The sequence below is a fragment of the Sturnus vulgaris genome, chromosome 15, assembly GCF_052056855.1.
Source record: "Sturnus vulgaris isolate bStuVul1 chromosome 15, bStuVul1.hap1, whole genome shotgun sequence".
Lineage (NCBI taxonomy): Eukaryota > Metazoa > Chordata > Aves > Passeriformes > Sturnidae > Sturnus > Sturnus vulgaris.
This window is the reverse complement of record NC_142257.1, coordinates 1,192,080-1,214,809: the sequence shown is the minus strand read 5'-3', so window position 1 is coordinate 1,214,809 and position 22,730 is coordinate 1,192,080. Positions and strand designations below refer to the sequence as shown.

Genomic DNA, 22,730 nt, shown 5'->3' with positions numbered 1-22,730 from the left:
GGTACTCTGGAGTAAAGCAACACTTAAGCAGAAGTTCAGATTTTGAAGTGTTTGCCAGATTTTTCTTCTGATTCTGGAAGGAATCTTTAAGAGAAATGTGACTTATTCCAGAGTTTGAGAAAATCACAGCTGTTACCAACCCAGTCTCATTTTCCCACTTTCCCATCAATGTTGTTTGATTAATAAGAGCCAACTTAGTGCTGAGCAACTCAGGAATAAATCAAACTGTAGAAGAGGGACACCAGATGTAATAAAAGCAGTTCCTGGAGCAAGGACATGCCAAGATCTGCTTGGTGTGGAGGTGGGGAAGGAATGGCACGTGAGATGTGTGTATTTTCTCTGCCACAGAAGTATATTTTCTTCTCCTGATAAATGCATCCAAGGCAATATAAACAATTTCAAAGAGCTGAAAGTATGCAGTGAGATGTTGCTGTGAATCACACACATCAAAGCAGAGCTGAGGCCCAGAAGAAGATTTCTGTGCAAAGAAAACTGGCTTTTCTTGTATTTCAAGGAAAGAAATCCTTCTGTGCTTCTCAGACTCTGTCTGTCCCTGCACGCTTGACTTAGATCAGTATTTTCACTGGGGCACTCACTAAACACTGCACTGGCATAAGAAAAATGCACTCAAATATTGGTTTTTCCTGCTTGCCTTTGAGATTATTTCAGATCAAACCCCTCTTTGGTTGGTTCCTGGGGTGGTTTCTCCCCAGCTCCATGCAGGTGCTGCCCCACCTGAGCTTTGTCCCAGGTGAGCTGCAGGAGAGGGGAGAGCAGGAAAGGCTTCAGGGGGGACTTGGGAATACCAAAAGGCCAGCTGCAAACCAGATGTGCCCTCAGAGAAAGAAAAGAGCAGTGTTTGAATTGAGTGTTCCCTTGGCCAGAGCTTTGGGAAGCAGAGCTGAGGGAATGCTCTGGAGCAGCAGGAGCTCCCTGGAGCCACAGCCATGTGAAGAAATCCCAATTCGATTCCCTGGAGGATAAGTTCCATTTGGAGCTGTGTTATCTGATGTGTCAGCAAGGACAATGACACAGATATTATCAAGTAATAAAATCTTTACAACGCAGCCCATGAACCGTGTAGATAAAAGGGGTGGCTTTGGGGTTTGCTCAGAAAAGTCCAGAAGAGTTGCAATGATTCCTGTCTTTAGGGCTGTCAGTTATTAACTTAATTAGAACTTTATGTATTTCTATATAAGAACTCCATAGAGAGAGATTTAACTCTGATTTTTGACCAGAAGATTCTGCAGATCAAGTTGAATTATATCTTTCTTTTTAGTAACCTTTGAAATATTGTCTACCTTAGACTAAAGCCATTGGAGTTCAAAATATTCCACAGTGGCTCTTAATCCAAGGATGATACTTCAAAGGAATCTGAGCAGTTTTGTGGCAGCCAAATTGAGAGCAGCCAAAATTAGTCTTCCTGTGCCTTTTCAGGATACACAAATCCAAACTAACTTAACAAAATTCAAGTCTTCTGGTGTAGCTGTTAAAAATCAAGATAGCTTCCCATTTCTGCTGTGCATCCCCATCCCATTTAACTGGATACCACTGATAACATTTACTACAGGATAACTCATTACAGGGAAGAATTCTGGAGAAAGGAGGGAATTAAATTCCCAAGAAGTTGTGGTACCAGGTACATTTCCCCAGGTTTAGTTTTCTGTCTCTGTAATTCCCAGCCCAGACCTCAGCAGTCCCCCTGAGGTTCCCCTCAGAGATCAGGAACACCAGTGAGATCCAAACCCTTCTTACAGAAGCTCTGCCAGCTTGTTCAGTCTGCATGAATACTTTGATTTCAGAAAATTTCTGGAAATTTCTTTTCTGGAGATCCAGCCACAATGAAAGCTCTCCTGATGGAGCGTTGTCACACAAAATAATTGAATTTTTTTTTTAGGGAGTCCCCAAAAGCAGGGGATTTTTGCAAGATCTGTGCCTTCCTCCCCTGCAGGTGTTTCTGTCTCCAGGTGAGCTCCTGTTTGTCCTGGTTTTTTTGGGCAGATCCACATCCCCGTGCTGTGTCACCTGTGGAGCTTGGCAGGTTCATTTCTGTGCAATCTTTGAGCTCTGTCCAAGCCATGCAATAATTGAGCCCCATTCTGGTAATGAATTCTCTGCTCTTTAGGGCTGCAGAGCAGCAACACCTCAGACCAGACTAAACGGGCACTTAACAAGGCCGAGCTTACAGGGCTCCCCTGGAATTACCCAGCACATTAACGCCAAACGAGCTCATCCTGAATTCATTAGCAGTGATTACTCTGAGTAGCAGAGGAATTAATAATCATTAGCATTTCCTAAGGAGGGCTGGTTCAGGGCTCCACAGGCTTTCCCCAGCAAGTTCCGTTCGGGGGAGTCATTAACTGGAGCTCTGTGCTCACTGGAGAGTTCCCACTGATATTCTGAATCCGTACTCCCAGTTCAGTTTCAATCCAGCTCTAAAAGCACTTCAAAGCCGGGCACTGCCTGGTGCAGTCACTGCTGGAATTACCTCCCTTATCCTCGTTTTGTGTCCCAGTGATTCTCCCTGGCTTTCTGAAAGGTTAATAAACCTGAGAGGCTGCTGGGAGCCACACAAGGGCAAGGGGACTCCACAGACAAAAGGAATGCAGAAACGTTGTGTTATTATTTTGTGCAAGCAAATTCTCAAAGTAAAGATTTCCAAGGCTTTGATTTGGCTCCTTAAAGCTCCCTCTGCTCCCAGCAGCATTTGAAGACTCGGCTGTTTTGCATTTCAGAGGCAGCTGACTCGGGAGGCAGAGGGAATTCACTGCTCACTTTGGATGACCTTTTCCTTTGGGGATGAGCTTCCACCAGAGTTTTACTTCTCTGACAATTTATTCCTGTTAGCTGTCTCCAAATGCCACACACTTGGAATTTACATCATGCTGGTACCTCCAAATGCAGCACTGAGCTTTTCTGCATAAGTGCTCCTAGTAAGCAGCAGAATCATACCATGGGATTCTGGAATATCCCATCCATGTCTATATGGAGCTGTCAGCATTTCTATATCTCATCGTGGGACAGCTATCAATAGAATCTGATCTTTATGGACAGGGAGCATAAAAGCTCAAGTACTGTTCGTGTAATCTGATTATCTCCTTCCATTCACACAGGACTGGGCTGCTTTCCTTATCCGGTTTGATTTCTCTCCCAAGGTCCCTGTGGGGTTACTCTGCCGGTGGAATTGTCCCTGCAAGCAGGAGAGTTTATGGCTTGAGTTCATGGACCTCCTTCCCAAGGTTGTGCAGATCCTTCTGGAGCAGAGCAGTGATTGAGGCTTCCATGGCTGTGCCACCCCTGCCCTGCTCTTTACAGGTGGGGCCTCAGCACTGGGGTCCAGCTGGGAAAGGAAGTTTCCTTTTGTTGAATTCAGCAATCTTGAGATTAAGCTGAAGGAGTCTTAATTAACAAACCAAGTGTCAAATATGCTTTCAGGATAGTCATAGTCATTTTACAGCCAGTGTTAAATCAAAAGTGCAAAGGAAACCCTGGTGGTGACACCAGTTTCCCCAGGTCTTTCTCTGCAGAGCTGAGAACTAGTGCATGGTCCATTTTTATTTTACTTTTATTCCATCCTGAATGCAAACCCAGTGAAATCTTAAGAATAAAAATACATCATTTTGTTGAAATCTGCACTAAAGGAAAAGGGAGCCTTTGGCCTTGATTCCTGCTGATCTCCAGGTTATTGGCAAGGATGCACAATTGCCTGATAACCTTGATCCTCACACAGGTCGATGGCATCACTGTGACTCACGGGGGCCATAAAGTTCTGCTTCCAAGGGGTGTGGGCCAGGTGGGCTGAGAGCTTGGGCTGTTTTATAAAGCCAGGGCTCAGCCCAGCTGATCCAGTCTGCTCCCATCCAGCTGCTGCTCCTCTTCCCCAGGCTCATCCCAAGGGAACAATGGCATTCTCAGGCAAATACGAGTTTGAGGCTGATGAGAACTACGATGCCTTTGTGCAGAAGATTGGTGAGTCTGGCTGGGGTCAGGCACGGGGCATGGATTGGATAAAAATCCTGGGGAAAGGCTGGGAGAGCTGGGATTGTTCAGCCTGGAGAGGAGAAACTTCAGGGTGACCCTCCCAGGGCCTGAAGGGGCTACAGGAAAGACGGAGAGAGGCTTTCCAAGAAATGGAGCGACAGCACAAGGGGCAATGGATTCAAACTTGCAGGGTGTAGGGTTAGATGGCATATTAGGAAGAAATCCTTGCCTGGGAGGGTGATGAGGCCCTGGCACAGGATGCCCAGAGATCCCTGGCAGTGTCCAAGGCCAGGCTGGACAGGACTTGGAGCCACCTGGGATAGAGGAAAGTGTCCCTGCACATGGCAGGGGGTTGGATGATCTTTAAAGTCCCTTCCAACCCGAACTGTCCAAAGATTCCATGATTCCACGTGCATCTAGTTAAAGAGCAAGAGCAAATATAAAAGCAGGTATGTGCAGCTAAATAGCAAAGGCCCAAGGTCCCACACATGGAATTCCCAGCATTGCATGTGTAGGTTAAGGAGAAGGGAATACTTTATGTACTTTGTATATTTTTCCTGTGTATTGTTTCTTAGGGAAAAGAATGCAAGATTATTGTAGCAAATGCATTAACGTACCAATATCTTTCTTTACATCAGTAATTTCAACTCAGAGCTTTGATGCTGTAAAACAATTAAAAATAAGAAATGAGCAACAAATCAGATGCTCTGAGAACAAACACACCACTGCGATCCTTCAGCTCAAATTCAGCTTAGATTTGATAAACTCCGTGTTTTTATTGTTTAAGGCCTCCCCAGTGACAAGGTTGAAATGGGAAGGAACTGCAAGATTGTGACTGAGGTGGTGCAGAATGGCAATGACTTCACCTGGACACAGCACTTCCCAGGAGGCCGCACCACCACCAACACCTTCACCGTGGGCGCCGAGGCAGACATGGAGACCATGGGAGGGAAGAAGTTCAAGGTAAATTCATGGAGCTCTTCAGCTCCCCAGCCTCAGGGGATTTGGATTTAGGGGGAAAAGCAAACCTAGTGAAGGTGTCCCTGCCCGTGGCAGGAACACGAGGGGCTCTAAGGCCCTTTCCAGCCCAGACCATCCTGGGATTCCCTGATTCCATCATCACTGATTCCTGGGCTGCCTGTCAGGACTGTTTTCAGAGCTGTTTAAATAATGATGTTGAGATTTGGAACCTGCAGGAATTGGAAGATGAACAGGTGTCTTGTTTAAATTGTGAACATTCAAGAACTAAAGCCCAGGGATTTTGAGCCCTGTGCAACACACAGCCTCTGCCTCATAAACTCCCAGCATCAGGTGTGCAGGTGTTCACACAGTCTGGAGACAGAAATTCCAGCATCCCCAGCAACATGAAACCTTCCTCTCTTACAGGCAACTGTCAAATTGGAAGATGGGAAACTTGTAGCTGATTTCCCCAACTACCGCCACACTGCAGAGATCTCTGGGGGGAAGCTGGTAGAGGTGAGTGCTCAAAAATCCGGGGTAGTTCATAAAAAACAAAGAAAATCTTCAAAATTTGAACTTTAGAATAAAATCTTAAGCGAAGGACAGGCTCTGAGCCATCCCCAGGGCTCTTAGCCTGGGATTTTGGAGCTCTGATTACACTGCTCAACCAAAGTTTTGGTTTGTTCTTTGTTCCAGATTTCTACTTCTTCTGGTGTAGTCTACAAAAGGACCAGCAAAAAGATTGCCTAAAGCAGCAAGGCCAGTCTCTTCCAGTGCACTGAAAGCCAACAATAAAATAAATAAAATTAACTTCTGTCTTTGTCTCTTTCTTGGTATTACAAACATCCTCATGTTAATGCTGACCCCATTCCTAAGTATCTGACAGGGGTGGAACAAGATGAGATTTAAGGTCCCTCCCAATCCAAACCCTTCTGAGACTCTGATTCTCTGCTCTGAGGGACACCAGCAGTGCTCTCTCTCAGAGAGGAGCCCTGAACCTTAAAAACAAGATCTTTTAATCACTTCCTGTGCAGACCAGATGCCTTTGCTGTTAGAACAGCCTTGATGGGGCTCAACTCCAGCTGACAAATTCCTGACTCTGAACTGGCTGCCAAAGCCTAATTCCATGAACAAGGATTGTGCTGGGGTATAGGGGAGGAGGCCCAATGACAATCTCCAGCATCAATGGCCCTTCTCAGTTCAGCTTTAGGAAATTACTGTTGGTTTCTACACTTTATTATAACAATGCAATAACCAAAGCATTCTGCACCAGTATTTGAGTTACATGTCCATGGCATGTTGGAATAATCGTGGAATATATCATGGGTGGCTTTGGGATGGAGACATCCATGAGGCTGCTGAAAGCCTGGTCAGTACCCTGTGGGTTTGATGACATCAAGGAAAAGTCTAAATAGCCCATGCAGGGTGCAATCAACTGAAAATCCCATAGGCAAATGTGGAATCATCTGATAATCCCAGACATGTCCCAGCTAAGGCCACACTGTTGGATTGAGGCCCATTTCCTATTTTCTCCCCTAGTTTCTCATCCTACACTTCATTGAGATAATCTTGGTCAGGATAAATCAAGAATCCAGTGAATAAGCTGTCTGTCCAGTAGGGATCATAGAAGAGCCCATTTTGCTCTGAGTAAAAGATTTGCAGCCACACCTCATCCTCCTGCTTCAGTGCCAGGATGGTGGATCCTGAGGCCACGTCGTGGTTCCCAGTGTTGGCATCAAAAGTCTTGATCCTGTACTGGCCATTGTGGACCAGGCCAATGGCCAGGTGCTTGTTGGCCAAGGTGATGTCGTAGGTGAAGTAGTAAATCCCTGGGATGCTGCAGACGAACTTCCCACTGGAAGTGTTGTAGTGGCCTCCCTCGTTCATCAGGATCCTGTCAAACTTGATGGGCAGCCTCTCCCTGGGGTAGCTCTTGGACACTGCCACAGAAAAGGCAGACTTGGCCCTGCTGCCACTGCAGCTGCAGGGTCCTGGCAGCCCAGGCTCACCCTGGCTCCCTTTGGGCCCTTTCTTCCCTGGAGCCCCCATTTTCCCGGGATTGCCCTTTAATCCCTTGGGCCCCCGGGGCCCTGCCTTGCCAAGGGCTCCTGTTTTCCCCTTCGGGCCTGGCTTGCCAGGGTTTCCTGTTTTGCCCTGGGGACCTGGAAGACAAATGATCTTATCAGTTTTTCTTATCACTTTTGAGGGAAAGAGCTGATACAGCAGGGGGAAGGGGGGTAGAGCATTGCAGCAGGGATTTCATTTAGGAGGAACCCATTGCTGGTGTGAGAATGCCAATGAAATCCCACCAGGGGCTGGACATCTGTCCAGACTGACCAGCCAGGGCAGGCAGGGAGCTGGTGTGGTAACAGTGGAACTCTGTCCTTCTTAAGGACCAAAAGGGTGATTCCATTATCTGGCTTTTCTTGAGAAACAGCAGGAATTAAAGAACAAGCTTTAAATGTTTGGGTTTTACCGAGTGGGGCAGATTTGTGAAGCTTTCAGAGCCTCACTTTGAGCAGGTGAATACCTTTGGTCTCATGTTTCTTTTTTTTTTTTTTCTTTGCTTTTTTTTTTTTCTTTTTTACATTTAGCATGAAACTGTTTAAAAATAAGGGAAAAGTAAATCGAGATGTGGTAAAAAGCCCAGCCTAGCTCGGGGATAAACCAGCAAACACCAGAGGCAGGAGCTGCCTTGAGATGGGAAGGGAGTTGGGCTGGCAGAGATTCTGGCTCGGTGGTATCTGATATGAGAGGATTTACTCCGTGTCTCTTGACCTGCTGTAGCAAGAGCAGCTCGAAATGCAGCTGTGGTTGGAAATGTGCTCTCCAGATCGCCGGTTTGGGTTTGGGCAGGGAGGAGGGAGGAGGGAGGAGGGAGGCAGGCGCAGGCTGGGCTGGCTGGCGTTGCTGAGGCAGGAGTGCTCTCTAGTGTGGCAGAGGGAAATCACTGCTGTGCTCTGTGCTCTGTGCTCTGCTCCTCCTGACCCCGGCACGATGCAGAGCACAGCCCCGCCTCAGCTCCCTGCTTCCTTCTGGCCGCTGCCGGTCCCGTTACAGTGCTCCGGGCAGCCTATCCTTCCTTTTCTCAGGTTTTCTCCCAGGTTTTCCTGGGAGCAGGAACCAGAGACAGCTCCTTGTCTCCTCTGGAGAGCCCTGAGCAGGGCAAACCTCACTGTGCCACAAAATGAAGCCAACAGAACCTGCAGGCAGCTGTCAGGACACGATGCAGGTCCGGAACCCCTCGGATCACTGGGAGGGCGGCCAGCGGGAATTCCTGGAGCATTTTAGCTGTGAAGGGGCTGTTCAGCACAGCTTCCACCTTTCCACTCTTACCTGGAGCTCCTCTCTCTTACCTTCATCGCCCTGCTCTCCCTTGTCCCCGTCCTGGCCGTCCTTGCCATCCTTGCCCGGGAAGCCCATCCTGCCCACGGTGCCCGGGGTGCCAGGCACGCCGGGGGGCCCGGGGGGCCCGGGGGGTCCTGGCAGGCTGCAGGCCAGCTGGGCACCCTCCTGCAGCTCCCGCTTGCCAAAGCCGCCCAGGATGTGATTTGCCACGCAGGGCACGGTCCAGAGGAGCAGCGCAGCAGAGATCATGGCACAGCCTGTGGGGAGGAGATGGGATGTGGGAGCAGCCTGAGGGCACCACTGGCACGGGCTGGTGTGGAAACCTGCATGGAAATGGGAGATCCTTTGGCTCTCTTGGCAGGGTGGAGGAGCTGTTTGCTCTGGTGTGTTGTGATTCCAAGGACTTGGCTCACCGAGTTTTCTAGGTCACACCAATATTTTTATCAAACTTACTATTCTCCAAGTCTGTATCTGTGGCCATCCCTCATTTTGTTTTGCTCTTTTCCCCCAGGAGCAATGCAGAGGGGAGCAGAAAGCAGCTGCTTGGGACCAGGGAAGTGGGAAAAGGAGAAGGGGTTTGGTGTGAACATGCCCAGCATGACCTGCCCGTGGTTGGGTCACTGGGGTTCCTTCAAAGCACAAAGCCCATCATGTGGAGAGGCTGGGCAGGCTTTGGGCCAGGCTTTAGTGCTTTTAGCCTGTCTATCTGAGCTGAGCCTCATCCCCTTCCTCACTGCAGCTCAGCTTTAGCAGCTCCCCAGTACTGTTATGTGCAGCTCCTGCATTGGAAATAAGATGCTTAAAGCACTGGTTAAATTCCACGTTGGCCTTAGCTCTCATCCTGCTCTCAGCTCCTGAGGGGTGGAAATGCATATTTAGATGCTCCAAATCCAGCCAGCTGATCCTACATATTTATGCTCAGTGGGAGCCCCCAGTTCTGTGATATTATAATTAAGAACACGCAGAGGAGAGGGAAATGCAAACCAGATCCAGGGCTGGATTTGGCTGCTAAGCCCTTTGGTTCTTCAGCTCTGATTTGCTGCTGTTGAAAGGCTTTGGTTGGACTTGTGAGATGGAAAACACCACCCAGTGTTCATGTGGAAAGCTGAAGGAAGGCTTCTGAGTTCATGGAAAGGGAAACAAAATGGTCAAATGCCTGTGGAAGGGGAGATGACAAGGAAAGCTGCATCCCTGCTTCCCAGGAACCCTCTAACAGGGCAGAAAAGGGAGAGGCATCTGGAGGTAGATGTGACTCACAAGCTGTGGCAGAGTAAATGTTACTGTGGAGTTGTAGAGTATAACCTGGAGAAAAGCTGGGAATGCCTCACGTGGAGAAGAAAGGTGTGAGAAGGAGCAGAGGGTGGGAGGGCAGCTCCTCCTCTCACAGTTTCTTACCTTGATCACTTGTGCTACCTTGAGACAACACAGCACCTCGACCTGATGGGATAAAATGTGGCAAACAAAATCCCCCAAGGTTGGGAGGTCTGTGGATAAATGGGAAGTGTCTAAGTACCTGGTGCTAATTAATGGCTCCACAAGAACATTTCATCCCATATCCCAGCAACATGTGTGGGATGCAAAGCATCACCACATCCACCAGAGCATCTATAAATAACCTCTTCAAGAAGTCCTTTTGAAAGACAACAAACCTCAGGGTGTTCCACTTTAAAAGGAAAATTGTTCCTTGACGTAGAAGGTCTGATGAGCTCCAAAAAGCAAATTGGAAGCAGATCAGCATCTCCCCTCTCCGTGGTGTGGGCAGCCAGCCCAGGACAGGAGGCTGTGCAGCAGCAGGGCTGATTTTCCAATGACATTTTAACCAATGGCTTTGTCACCAGGGTTAGAGACCTTTGGGCCATGACCAATGCCTGTTGTGCATTAAAGAAGGGTTTCTGTAAGAAAAGATCCTGCCTGGAAGAGTCAGCACCCACTGTACTTTCTGCTGCTTCCAGGGCAGCTGGGCTGAAATCCCAGAGGAAAATCCCTGAGGGTTTTTTGGCCAGTGAAGCCACCCTGTGCCATGTGGAAATAGGAAACTGAGGGAATTGCTGCTTGGAAGGAGGCAGGAGCAGGATGAGGGGACCCAGCAGTGAGAAAACACCATGATTTTCTTCTCTATTTCCTTTCGGTATTTAAGGCTTTCTCAAACAAAACATCCATCTTTCTTCCTCACAATTTCCTGGTGTACCTCAAGGTGTCTTAATTAATCTTCAAGATAATCATTATCCCCACGAGCCTAATTCTCAGCTCTGGAGGTGCCTGCATCATCCCCGGGGTGGAAGCAAAAGGAGCCCTTGGGTGCAAGGCTGATTTAGGTAAAATCAGGTGTGACAGCAGTGACACAACACCTGAAGTGGGTAGATTTAACTGATAGGGACCAGGAAAGTACTTACACCAACAGGGGTTTGATCTGTCCCGTGCTGCTGCACAAAGAAATGGCAGAGGAGGGAAAGCAGAGGTCGCACCTTCTGTCCTGAACCTGCAGTGCTCTCTTGGCTTCGGGCACCGGGAATTCCTGTGCCAAACCTTCCCTTGGCTGGAGCAGAAACACCAGGAATTCCTGTGCCAAACCTCTCCTAGCCCCGAGCCCAAGCCCGTCTCGGCAGCTGCCCAGAGCAGGGACAGGCTGAAGGAGGTGGGAGCTCCCAGCAAAGGCTGAGGAATGTTTACCTCATAGTGTTATTTCTTTAACTGGCAACTGGTGCCTTTACGGATTCCTGTACAGGCTTTGGAAACCTGAGTGCTCAGTGACTTGAACCTTATTTGGGAAGTTTTCAAAGTGAAGGTTAAGAGGAGGGAGAGGCAGAAAAAGGAAAAGTTGATCTACTCACCAGCCTGATCTCCCCAGTGAGGTCCTGACAGGCACTGGGAGCTCCCAAGGTTTCAGGCAGATGTTTTGCTGCAGATCCCCAGCCCTGTCCTGCCACAGCAGGTCCTGGGAGGGCTGTGCAGGATTCACTTTGGTCCTTTTTATTCCTGTTTTACTCCTTCTAGTGCGTAGTTTGAGTTCCCTGCAGCAGCTCCACTTTGGCTCCACGCTGCCAAAGGCATATTTTTATTATTGTGTAATGGATCTGTGCCTCTTCCTCGGTCACGTGGCAAGGGAAGAGATTTTTACACACATGTGGCTGGAAAGCTCTTGATGCTTGGGGAGCTTTTCCCTTTCTTCCTCTCCCTCACAGTCCTGCAGGAAAGGCTCAGGGGCTGCCTGGATCATTTCTGATTGATGCTGCCCCTCTCTGCTGTAGTTGCTGCCCACAGGGAATGGGTAATGCTGATCCAGCTGGAGAACAAGATTGACACTTTATCCTGGAGCATTAAGGGGAAGAAAATCTTCTCCTAGAAGTGGAAACTCACTTGAATCACTCCGGGCTTGAATTTAAGGACAAAGTCATGAAGCAGCAGCTCTGCAAATGCAAATTAGTACCTCAGCACTTTCTCAGGCTGATATGCACTACAAAACACAACTTTGTCATAGGGATGGCAGGGCAGGAACACTCCTGTCTTGGGAAGGGGTTGGGATTTTGGTTTGAGTTTGGAAAGTAATTACAAACCCTCAACAATTGCTTCAGGTAAGGCAGGAGCAGCAGCTGAGGCTGGAGCAGGATGCTCTGGGATGCTGCCAGGGCTGTATTGACCCTAATCTAATCTATGACTGTGGGTTCCTGCTCTGGCCCCTCCAGGATCTCACACAGGCTGTGGGACAGGTGTGTGCCTGGTGACAGGGCTCCAAACCTGCCCTGCAGCCAGTGAATCCTTTCTGCTCAGTGCAGAACATCAGCTGATCAGGAGAATTTCATTCCAGGGAGTTGTCATTCCTTGCTCCACCCAAATTCAGCCTTGTCAGAGCTGTCGTGGTTTATTTTTAAGCTTTCCCCCGTGCTTGCTTTTGGCGCTTGGTGGGAAAGGATCTAACATAAAAATGAAGTCTGTACACAGTTGGCTTTGTGAGCTGGGGCCAGTTTAGATGCTCCTGGGAACGTTTGGCTGAGGAAGCACAGGGCTGTTTTCGTGCTGTGCTGACAGTCCCACAGAGCTCCTGCAGAGCCAGCTCCCTGACACTGAGCAACCTCCAGGAGAACAACCCCCCTTCCCAAACCCGTGCAATCGTTGCATTTGCATTTCCCTGGGAAAAGGCTGCTGTAGAAAAGCTGGCTCACCTCTGGCACTGGGGTGAGCACAGCTGGGACAGACCCAGACACTGCTCTGGATATTGGTCACATAGAAATTCTCATTTGTTGCCTGTTTGCAAGAAGTTTGTAAGAACCCAGATCTCCTGCTGGGCCCCTCTGCCTGGGTGTGAGCCAAAAAGCTCAAGGCATTGCATGTGAAATAAAAACCAGGTGAAAGCTTCCCCCAGGCTTTGCTGTGGTGCCAGTCAGATGGGCCTGGGAAGCCACAGTGGTTTCCTCACACACTGATGGTGTGGAAAAGCTCTTCTGCTGATCCTGCTCCTACCCCATGGCATCTGTGTGTGGGATGGGTGTGACATGGGCCAGGGATGAGAGGATGCTTGGACACAGCAATCCTGCCAGGCAGCTCCAGGCAGGAGCAGGGAATTCACAGTTCAGGGTGATTTTGTGCCCAGGTCTGCAGCATGGGGAAGGCAGAGGAGCCTGACCTAGTTCAGTCAGCAATGTGGGGAGAAACTGCTGGGAAGCTCCTGCCAGGCAGATGGAAAATCTGTCTGTGCTGCACACCCAGGCCAGGCTGCATCGGGGTCCCAGACAGCTCTGCTGAGAACACTTGGCAGCACAGTTTGTTAAATAAACAAACTGCACAGAGAATCAGAGCAGCCTGAGACTCGTGTCAGTGCTTTTTGTGTCAGTGAGACACTGCAGGGGACATCATAGCAGACCTTGTCCCCTCTGTGCTGACTGCTGTGGTGTCCCCAGGGAAGGGGGCTGGCTCAGGGACAGGTGTGGGCTGGGCTGGGGGTGCAGTCCCTGCTCAGGATGCTCTCCCTGGAGTGGAACAACTCAAACAATGCCCTGCTCAAAAAGCTGTCAGTGAGTGGAGAAGGGGCTCATGCTACTTTTGGGGTGAATAATGTTAAAACTAGCCTGACCCATTAAACATCCTGAGAGTGAGGTGAAAATGTGGCAGATAATAAAGTGCCTGATAGAGGAACAAACAAGTGATGCTACTGACACCTTACCCAAAGGTGAGCTGGCACAGACACATCTGACTGACAGCCCAGGCCCCCTGTTGAACAGAGGTTTTCCAACACACCCCTCAAGGCCACTCCTCATGCCTAAGCCAAAGAGATTTGCCCACAGTGCTTGATCTGGATGAGTAACACCATTCTCTAGTTAATACTTGTTGCTATTTTTAGTATAATTGCCTCAATATAACTGCTTTAATATAAATGCTTCAATAATAGTACACTGTACTATACTAGCAGTTCTGGCTACTCATACTAGGTTGCAAATAATTCTGTTTAAGGCCTTTTTAGTTTTATCATTAGCATGATGAATCATTTATTTATTTATAAATATATCTGCTTTGCCATCCTTAATCCTGCAGGACAAAGTCACCTAAAGGTTCAATCACCTTTTGCTGTTGCTGTGCACTTGCTGTGAGGGAGAAGTGGGAGTGCCTAAATGTGGATGACCATCAGTTCCCAGCTCAGGACAGGGCTGTGTCCCAGCCTGGAAGGATTTCCCCTTGTTTACCTTCTGAGCTCTCACTGGTTTCATTGTTAAGTACTGACCCTGCAGCCACGACTTTGTAACCAAATAAAATGATTCAGCAAAAGGCAGAAGAACTGAAATTCACCCCGAGGCTGGAAGCAGCCTAAAACCCAGCAATAACAATGGAAATGTGCCTCACCAAAGAGGAGTGTCAGTGCTTCGGGGTTTTGGGGAGATACTAATGGGAAAGAAGAAGCATTTTTCCACCCAACAAACCTCCAGTCTTAGTGTGGGATGGTGATTTGAGTAATTTTTATTGCCCTGCATAAAAGCAGTTTGGAAGTCTGTAAGCAGCCTACAGAGAGTGATTGTCCCTCTCCAAAAGCCCCCATAAAAATGAGTCAAAACCCTGTTTAAACTTAAAGGATGCCCTTGAGACCATTAGCTCTGCTTAGGAGCTGCAGCCCTGACCCATTAAGATAAAAATAAATAGAGCTTATTTTGGGAAGACGGAAGTGGGAACCAGTCCAATCACCAGTGAGCCACTGCCAGCACTGAGCAGATGCTGTAAAGTTTGGGGTTGTTGCTTTTTGTTCCATGTACCTTTTAAAATTCAGTAAATTCTGTAACTCAAAGTAAATTCAGCAACCTTTTTGACTCGCTACAATTAGTCCCCACCTTAATACCAAGTGACATAGTTAGACAAGGGAGGATTTCTGAAAATACCTTGTATTTCTCAATTACAAAAAACCTCCTGCACTCCTGCTCTGGAGTCTGCAGCATCAGACCTGCACCTTAACCATATCCAATAGTAATGTAAAATAAACAAGACACCAGCAAAATGAGAAACAATTTCCCTACTCCTACCTTAAAGCTCCAGCTGAACCCCATGGCAGAGATCCTGCAAGAAGGACCAGAACTGTTATTTTATTTAGGAGCAATAAAAAAATTTCTGAAAACATAATTCCCAGCTGGTGTGCAGCAAGTTACCTCAAACATCACCTCAGGCAGCAAACAGGGCAGGTAACACCAGCAGGCTCTCCATTTTTCTCAATTTTTGATTCTTCAGGGCTTTCTTTGCTCTCCAGCTTGTAAACAAGAGCTTGTCAGGCAGGAAAATACACCAGGGAAGCTGAAAGAGAAAATAACGAGCTTGGCAAACTCAGCTTTCCACAGCAGCACACCAAGGCAAGAGGGAGAACATCTGCTATAACCCCTAAATTAAGCTACCTGTAAGATGCTCTCAAAGCAGCCTCAAACCTTCTTCCTTAACAAAACCCACAACATTTTACCCAGTGAGCAGCTGGGGGCTGAGTTATTCAGCTCAGAGCTGGTGAAAACTACTCTCACATGGAGAGAAGCCAAAGGCGAAGAGCAGTAATATTTAGCTTTATATGTTCCTGCAAATAAACCAAGATTAATTAGACCAGGCAACACTAACGCCTCCCCAGCTCCCTCTGCGGGCTGGCACTCGCTCCCAGCCTGTCATTTCCCACGTGAAAAAGGTTAATTCAGAATTAGTATCTCGTTATAATAAGCTTTCAGGGCCAAGTTAGCCCAACTGCAATGAACCCGTGATTTTAGGGGCCAGCTGCAGATCGTTCTCTTTGCTTCCTAATCACAAAGAAACCTCCCTCACATTCCACAGCTGCGACCTATATAAGGGATGGGGCTCAGGCGCTCTTGTTTTTCCTTGACTATTTGAGGGGAGATATTTCCTTTTTTCATCAGCAGCCTTCAAGAGCATGGCGAGCACTTGGAGGATTTGTGTGTGTTTGTACTGCTGTTTGCCCTGGCTCTCTGCTGGCACCCAGTGCTCTCCCCGCTCCAGGGACCGGGGGGGCTCTGAGGAGCCCCCCGGCTTTTTGGCAGCTCCTGAGGATGCTGCCAGCGAGTTCAGCGCGGTGCTGGAGCCGCCCCAAAGCGGGGGAGCAGCCCATGCCCTCCTGCCCCCTCTGCTCAAGGTGCTGCACGGCCGCGGCTCCCGAGGCTGGCACAGCGAGGTGCCACGGCTGCAGCCGGACTCCAGGGCCCTTCGGTACATGAAGAGGCTGTACAGGATGTCTGCCACCAGGGAGGGCATCCCCAAGGCTCAGCGGGGCCGCCTCTATAACACGGTGCGGCTCTTCACCCCGTGCTGGGAATGCCAGCACGGCCACCTGGGGAAAGGTAGGTGTGCAATGCCTGGGCTGCGGAGGTTACTCGGGGTTTTTGTGTGTTCTGTGTGCCGGCAGCACGAGATAAAAATACTTCCTTTCTTTAAAGCTGCTGCTATTTTAGTCCTGGAGGCTCTTCTCCTAAACTGTGGGAGGTTTTTCGTAGCCTACTTCTCCTTGAATGGCATTAGGCACAGACTTCACAGGCTGGGGAACACCAAGTGGTATGTACAAGGCATGCCGATGTTTCGGGCTGACTCATCTCCTCGTGAGTCAGAAAAAACCACAAGCAGATCTAAGTGAAATAAAAAAAAAGCGTAAAAAATGTTGAGGTATAATGGGCAGCACATTTCCTTCCACAGCACATCTTGGTGTTGCTTTTTTTCAAAAAAACCACAGCACTGGTATGAGACTTGTACCAAACTGCCAGAGACTACTCTCCTTAGCTGGTGCATTTGTTGGAGAAGAATCATGACCAAAACCTGAAGGGAAGAGTAGAATTATTTGCAAATCAGGCTCAGAACTGGGATAGCTGGGCACCCTGTAACTTATGGTGTTTCCACAGCTTTCTTTAATGTGGGCTGATTACAAGAGCACCTAGAAATGACTGGCTGTTAATCCTACTGAGGTGACCCGAGTTCTCTTGACTTAGATTTTTCACTAGACAGATAAACATAAGCATTGCACTGCTGCACAGGAACAGCCCTTTGAGGTGGAGTTCATGGTTTGTATCATCTGGAGTGTTTAGTTCCTGTTACCCCACACCAGCACTAAAGAAACAACAGCTGACTTCCTCCTGTGCTGGTTCTTTTAACTGTTAAAATCAGGGGTTTTCTTCAGTTTGTTTTAATTTCTTAATTTTTAACTCTTATGCCTCTGGCCAAAGTAGAAATTTCTCATAGTAAACGTAAGGGAGGGCATCTAAATTGATTTTTTTCTGCTGTGGAATGATTTGTACTTATCTACTACAGCAGTTTTTATGTCTAGGTGGAAAAATAAGACACACTAACACTACAGGAATCTGTTTCTCTTCCCAGGAGATGTTCACTCTGTGGATTTACTCTTCAACTTGGATCGTGTTACTACTCTGGAGCACTTACTCAAGTCTGTCTTGCTCTATTCCTTTGACACATCTGTTCCCATTTCCTCTTCCATTACCTGCATATGCCATTTATTCCTTAAGGAACATGATTTTTCCAGCCAAGTCTGTCCCAGCATTTCCCACTCTCTAGCTTTTAGCCTGCACTTTGACGTTAGGAAACGCAAATGGGTGGAAATGGATGTGACTTCTTTCCTCCAGCCTCTGATTGCTACGAACAGGAGGAATGTCCATATGGCTCTGAACTTCACTTGTGTGATGGGTGACCCACAACGGAGCACGAAAGTGGAAAATGCAGTGAATGTGACACTGGTTCCCCCGTCCCTTCTGCTCTATCTGAACGACACCAGTGAGCAAGCTTATCACCGGGGGAGCTCACTCGGGCACGGCAGGAAAGGCAGCAGCCTGCTTGTGGATCCTCCAAAGGGTGGCCAAGGACAAGGCAACCCCCAGGGTAAAAGGGCCTCTCGCCAGAGAAGGAATGACAACCCGAAAGCGACCCCAACCACTTCACCTCACAACCTGAGCGAGTACCTGAAGCAGTTTGTGTTCCCTCAGCACGAGTGCAAGCTGCACAACTTCCGCCTGAGCTTCAGCCAGCTGCGCTGGGACCGCTGGATCATCGCCCCGCACAGGTACAGCCCCCAGTTCTGCCGGGGCGACTGTCCCCGAGCCCTGGGCCACCGCTACGGCTCCCCCGTGCACACCATGGTGCAGACGCTCATCTACGAGCGCCTGGACCCCTCTGTGCCGAGGCCGTCGTGTGTGCCGGCCGCCTACAGCCCGCTCAGCGTGCTCACCATCGAGCCCGACGGCTCCATCGCCTACAAGGAGTACGAGGACATGATCGCCACCAAGTGCACCTGTCGGTAGCGGGCACCCTGCTCGGCGCTCCCAAACACTGCTTTTATTTTTGTGTTCTCGAGCAGCGTTGCTGTAACTCCCGGAGCACAGAAGGGGTTCACATCACAGCACTGATTTTTTTTTTTTTTTTTTTTTTTTTTTTTTTTTTTTTTTTTTTTTTTTTTGTACTCAGCCTTTCTAGAATGTGCAATTAAATGTAAATAGTGTCTTTTTATCGGGAGAATTATTGCATTTAAAATGGAGGGAAGGTTTCAACTATTAAATGTCTATTTTTAAGCTGCTTTATTACAGATTAAAAAAGAGAAATAAATGGCTATCACACATACCCTGATATGCAGTGCCTGCTACTCTGCCTCTACAGAAACCTTGTGTGTGGCATCTCCAGCAATGACTAGGAAGAGAAGAAAGTCTTTAATGTTAGAATTATTTCTTCTTTTTCATTCTCTTTCCCTACCACATTCCAGCTCTTTCAAGCACGATGACAAAACCCTTCCTCACAGTTCTGTAAAGAGTTACCAGGTTGTTTTTGCTTTTTCTTTATTGCACTCTCGGGGCTTTCTCAGCTAAAATAAGGGTATGAATTTAAGGGCAGCTGTGGGTAATTTGTGAACACTTAAATCAAGGCTCTATTTTGGTAACAATTGGCATCAGGTGAAGCTTCCCTTGATTCAAGAACAAGGAGCAGCTGTCTATGGGGGTGAGGCCAGAGGATTTTCCACTGCAACCACACTGTCACTGGCATCTGAAGGAGGAAGAATTGTTTAAAAAGCTTAATCCCAAAAAATGGCTTCTAAAAGCCTTAAATGTGTTGATGTAAATGCTGTTTAATATTCTGAAATGTGGGGCCACAGCTTTGTTTCCTCTCACAATGAAAACTGTAGGTCACAAGTGCCTCAACTCTAGATGCTTTCACACCAAATTTTTACTGTAATTGATTTACTATGATTTATTTTCTCCTCCTAGATTTGGGGTTCATACACAAAACCTCTCAGCTCCAGTGGGGATTTTTCTTGCGTGTTTGTTTGTTAATTAAAAGCTGTGGAGCAGCACTATCTTGTAAAACTTGTTCAGAACATCCTTTAACATTGCCTTGCTAATGGATTAATAAACAAATGCTGTAACTTCCTGCACTCAGCCACTCAACCAGCCCCTACCTTAAATCCTGAACAATTTCAAGGCTGGGAATTCAGCCTGGCAGGGCAGGGGCTGCCCCTGGGCAGCTGCTGTGTGCTGTCACTTTGGTTCACATGGTCACTCAAAGCAGAATCTTGGTGTCACATAAAACCGTGCTGGTCCCAGCACTGAGTTTGGGTTGTATCACTGCTGCTCATCCCTTCCAACTCTGGGAATTTGGCTTTGCTCACCTGCCAGAGAAGAGAAAAAAGGGAATTGTTTCCTGAGACAAATCCTTCTAATTATGGTGGAATGTCTAATGTAGTCCAATAATCCTCATATATTCCATTAATGAGGATCATCTTTAACATGGTCTGATAATTCAAATAATAATATATTAAATATGTATAATATGCTGTAATAATGTTGAACGAATCTAATATATTCTCATTTTCCATTAATGAGGATCATCTTTAACATAGCCAATAATTTAAATAATAATATATGAAATATGTATAATATACTGTAATGATTCCAATAATGTTGAACTTATCTAATATATTCTAATAATAATTCCAACTATGCTGAAGATGTTTAACACATTCAAACAGATCTAATATATTGTAATATTAGTTTAAACAATGGCAAATATGTCTAGTATAGCATAATGATTCAAATAAAGTTGAAATGTCTAATGCAGTCTAATAATTCTACTATAATTCAAATAATGGTGAAAATGTCTAATATTCTAACCATTCTCATCTATTCTAATGATAATTCAAATAATGTTAAATATACCTAATAATTCTAGTATCTTCTAATAATTTCAATTAATGGAAGGTGACTAATTATAGTATAGTAATTCTAATAATCATCCATTAATGTAGAAGCTGATATATCACAATTCTAATATATTCTAATTATAATTGCAATAATAGTGAAGATCTCTAATATATTCTAATTATAATTTGAATAAGTTTGATGTCGCATATATGCTATAATTCAAATAATATTGAATATGTCTAATATAGTCTCATAATTATAATAGACTCTTAATAATTCCAGTAATACTGAAGATATCTAATACAGTCTAATAGTAATTTCGGTTATGTAGAATGTTTAATATATTCTAATAATAACTCCAATATTGCTTACTATGCTTATTGTGGGAGGGGGTGTGGTGGATATTTAACCTTTAAAAGCCTTTTCCATTTGAAACTATTCCATAATTCCACGATTTTCTGCTTCCGATATTCCTGATGTTCATTAGAACCCCACAATCGCCACACAAAAGTGGGGTTTTTTTTCTCCATTATTTATTTTTCATCGGAACCCCACAATCTTCACACAACTGGGGTTTTTTTCTCCATTATTTATTTTTCATGAGAACCCCACAATCGCCACAAAAAAAAGTGTGGCGGGGAGTTTCTCCATTATTTATTTTTCACTGGAACCCCACAATCGCCACACAAAAGTCGGGGCTTTTTTCCCCTATTATTTATTTTTCATCAGAACCCCACAATCGCCACAGAAGTGGGGCTTTTTCTCCATTATTTATTTTTTATCAGAACCCCACAATCGCCATAAAAGAGTGGGATTTTTTTCTCCATTTTTTATTTTTAGCGCGTTTTCCGCTCTGAGGCGCCGCCCCTCGCTCCCCTCATGGCGCAGGCGCCTCGCGCCCCCCCCGTCCCCTCAGAGCAGGGCCCGTTTATGGCGCACGTTTTTTATCACAAATCGCCTGTTAAAACACGCTTTAATATAACTGTGATTTATCGCACGCACATTTCATCGCCTTCCCCGTTAATTACAAAGGGAAAGCGCAGCTCGCGGTGCCCCGGAAGGCGTCGCTGAGGCAGTTCCGGGGCGGGCGGCGGCCATTGCGCGGTGACCGAGGGGACACCGCGGTGACCATGGGCAAGCACTTCGGGAACCTGGCGCGGGTGCGCCATGTCATCACCTACAGCCTGTCCCCCTTCGAGCAGCAAGCCTTCCCCAATATCGTGTCCCACGGCGTCCCCAATGCGGGCCGCCGCTTCGCCTCCCAGGTGTTGAAGGTGGTGCCCCGTGAGTACAGGGGGGGGATCTCATTTTTTTTTGTAGCCCCTTCGTAGTGTAAGTTTGGGGAGGGGAGCATTGGGGTGTGTGTGTGGGATGTTTTGTCGCAGGAGGTAGGTGTTGTGCGCGGTGCAGTGTCCCCTCAGTGCGGTGTCCCCATGTTGTGAAATCCCCTTCTCCCGGTGTCCTCGTGTTGTGAAATCCCCTTATCCCAGTGTCCCCTCACTGCATCGTGTGCCACTTGATTGTGAATGTCCCCTTATTGCAGTGTCCCCTTACTTTGAAGGTCCCGTTATTGCGAATGTCCCGTTATTGTCAGTGTCCCTTAGAGCGGTGTTCCCTCGTTCCACTGTCCCTTTAATGGAGAGTGTCCCTTTCTAGCAGTGTCCCCTCTGTCCGCTGTCCCCTGACCGTGCCTGTCCTCTGTCCCTGCCAGCCTTGGCCATCGGTTACCTCATTTATTCCTGGGGGACGCAGGAGTTTGAGCGGCTCAAGAGGAAGAACCCGGCTGATTACCAGCACGACCAGTGACCACCAGCACGACCAGTGACCACCAGCACGAGCAGTGACCACGAGCAGTGACCACGAGGCTCTGGAGCTCCCTGGGGACCTGCTGTGCTTGTTCCCATGCCTGGAGGGGATTAACAGGGAGATAAGCCTTGGCTAATAAACTGTAACTTTGCCCCATGACTCTGTGTGAAATCCGTGTCTTGAGCTGCTTGAGGTGAGGAGCATCAAATCCCTTGTCTGGTTCTCTCTGTACAGGCAGATAATCAGGCTGAAGTTCCATGTGCTCGGATGTTTTTATCTTAGAGCACTTCCAGCTTTCATAATTCCTGTTGAAATATTCCTCAATATATAAAGTGCAGCAAGGGCTGGTTTGAAATTGTTCCTTGTCCCCTTTATTTTTCCCATCACTGGCCGCTGCTTTTCCTCCAGCCTTGAGATCTGTGAAATACAAACACTCCCTGCTTTGGTATTGATTACAGCTGGATGGGCTGGCTGGTGGCTTGGGATTTGGGATGGACCCTGACCTCTGGCCAGAGGCTCGTTCTTCATGGGAGCCCCGGGCAGAAGATGAACAGGTACAGGCTGCACCAGGAGAGGTTTCATCTCTGTGTAACAAAGGATTTTTTTCCAGTGGGAACAATCAGTCCCTGGAACAGCCTGGGGATTTCAGGAGGTGACTGGACAGGGTGCCAGGTAACCTCCTCTGGGCTCCCTTCCCACAAAATGCCTGCACCAGCTGATCTGCCAAGGTCCCTTCCAACTTGGGCTGTTCTCTGATCCTCTGATTCTAATTACCTAGTTATACAAATGTTAATTGGGTGATTAACTACACTCCGATATCTGATCAGTGGTAAGAGGCTGCATTAGAACCTTCTTGAAAACTGCCGGGATAAGCAAGACTATTTAAGGCCTGAAGATGATTAAAAAATCAGCTGCTGGTAATAAAATTGCTTAAATATGTGACAAATTCACCCTGTGTCTCTGAGTATAGAAACACCTTCGCTGTTG

General features: G+C 47.4%; 4 protein-coding genes across 5 annotated transcripts; 3 read left to right on the top strand and 1 right to left on the bottom strand.

Moving 5' to 3' along the window:
* The first annotated feature begins 3,182 nt into the window (after positions 1-3,182).
* FABP6 (fatty acid binding protein 6) lies at positions 3,183-5,691 on the top strand. Its single transcript, XM_014888327.2, has 5 exons — positions 3,183-3,315; positions 3,885-3,969; positions 4,769-4,944; positions 5,368-5,457; positions 5,638-5,691. Exons 1-5 carry the CDS (start codon positions 3,283-3,285, stop codon positions 5,689-5,691), a joined length of 438 nt encoding a protein of 145 aa, XP_014743813.2. The 5' UTR covers positions 3,183-3,282.
* Positions 5,692-6,159: 468 nt separating this feature from the next.
* C1QTNF2 (C1q and TNF related 2) lies at positions 6,160-11,739 on the bottom strand. Its single transcript, XM_014888326.2, has 3 exons — positions 11,121-11,739; positions 8,298-8,546; positions 6,160-7,103 (listed from the first exon to the last, which is right to left on the bottom strand). Exons 2-3 carry the CDS (start codon positions 8,536-8,538, stop codon positions 6,490-6,492), a joined length of 855 nt encoding a protein of 284 aa, XP_014743812.2. The 5' UTR covers positions 8,539-8,546; positions 11,121-11,739; the 3' UTR covers positions 6,160-6,489.
* Positions 11,740-15,578: 3,839 nt separating this feature from the next.
* Positions 15,579-19,891, top strand: GDF9 (growth differentiation factor 9). Of its 2 annotated transcripts, none has more exons than XM_088173964.1 (2): positions 15,579-16,091; positions 17,116-19,891. In XM_088173964.1, exons 1-2 carry the CDS (start codon positions 15,668-15,670, stop codon positions 18,048-18,050), a joined length of 1,359 nt encoding a protein of 452 aa, XP_088030090.1. In that variant the 5' UTR covers positions 15,579-15,667; the 3' UTR covers positions 18,051-19,891. The 2 variants fall into 2 exon arrangements, with proteins under 2 accessions (XP_088030090.1, XP_088030091.1); XM_088173965.1 differs by having other exon boundaries at positions 15,877-16,091; positions 17,119-19,891.
* A 1,112-nt stretch (positions 19,892-21,003) lies between these two features.
* Positions 21,004-21,902, top strand: UQCRQ (ubiquinol-cytochrome c reductase complex III subunit VII). Its single transcript, XM_014888328.2, has 2 exons — positions 21,004-21,221; positions 21,649-21,902. Exons 1-2 carry the CDS (start codon positions 21,068-21,070, stop codon positions 21,741-21,743), a joined length of 249 nt encoding a protein of 82 aa, XP_014743814.1. The 5' UTR covers positions 21,004-21,067; the 3' UTR covers positions 21,744-21,902.
* Positions 21,903-22,730: the final 828 nt, after the last annotated feature.

Coding starts and splice junctions, on each gene's coding strand:
- FABP6 (XM_014888327.2), top strand. CDS start 3,283: ATGGCTGTGCCACCCCTGCCCTGCTCTTTACAG. Junction 3,316..3,884: donor CCCTGCCCTGCTCTTTACAG/GTGGGGCCTCAG, acceptor CCTCTTCCCCAG/GCTCATCCCAAGGGAACAAT. Junction 5,458..5,637: donor CTGGGGGGAAGCTGGTAGAG/GTGAGTGCTCAA, acceptor TCTTTGTTCCAG/ATTTCTACTTCTTCTGGTGT.
- C1QTNF2 (XM_014888326.2), bottom strand. CDS start 8,538: ATGATCTCTGCTGCGCTGCTCCTCTGGACCGTGCCCTGCGTGGCAAAT. Junction 7,104..8,297: donor GGGAGAGCAGGGCGATGAAG/GTAAGAGAGAGG, acceptor TTTGTCTTCCAG/GTCCCCAGGGCAAAACAGGA.
- GDF9 (XM_088173964.1), top strand. CDS start 15,668: ATGGCGAGCACTTGGAGGATTTGTGTGTGTTTGTACTGCTGTTTGCCC. Junction 16,092..17,115: donor GCACGGCCACCTGGGGAAAG/GTAGGTGTGCAA, acceptor TTCTCTTCCCAG/GAGATGTTCACTCTGTGGAT.
- UQCRQ (XM_014888328.2), top strand. CDS start 21,068: ATGGGCAAGCACTTCGGGAACCTGGCGCGGGTGCGCCATGTCATCACC. Junction 21,222..21,648: donor GGTGTTGAAGGTGGTGCCCC/GTGAGTACAGGG, acceptor TGTCCCTGCCAG/CCTTGGCCATCGGTTACCTC.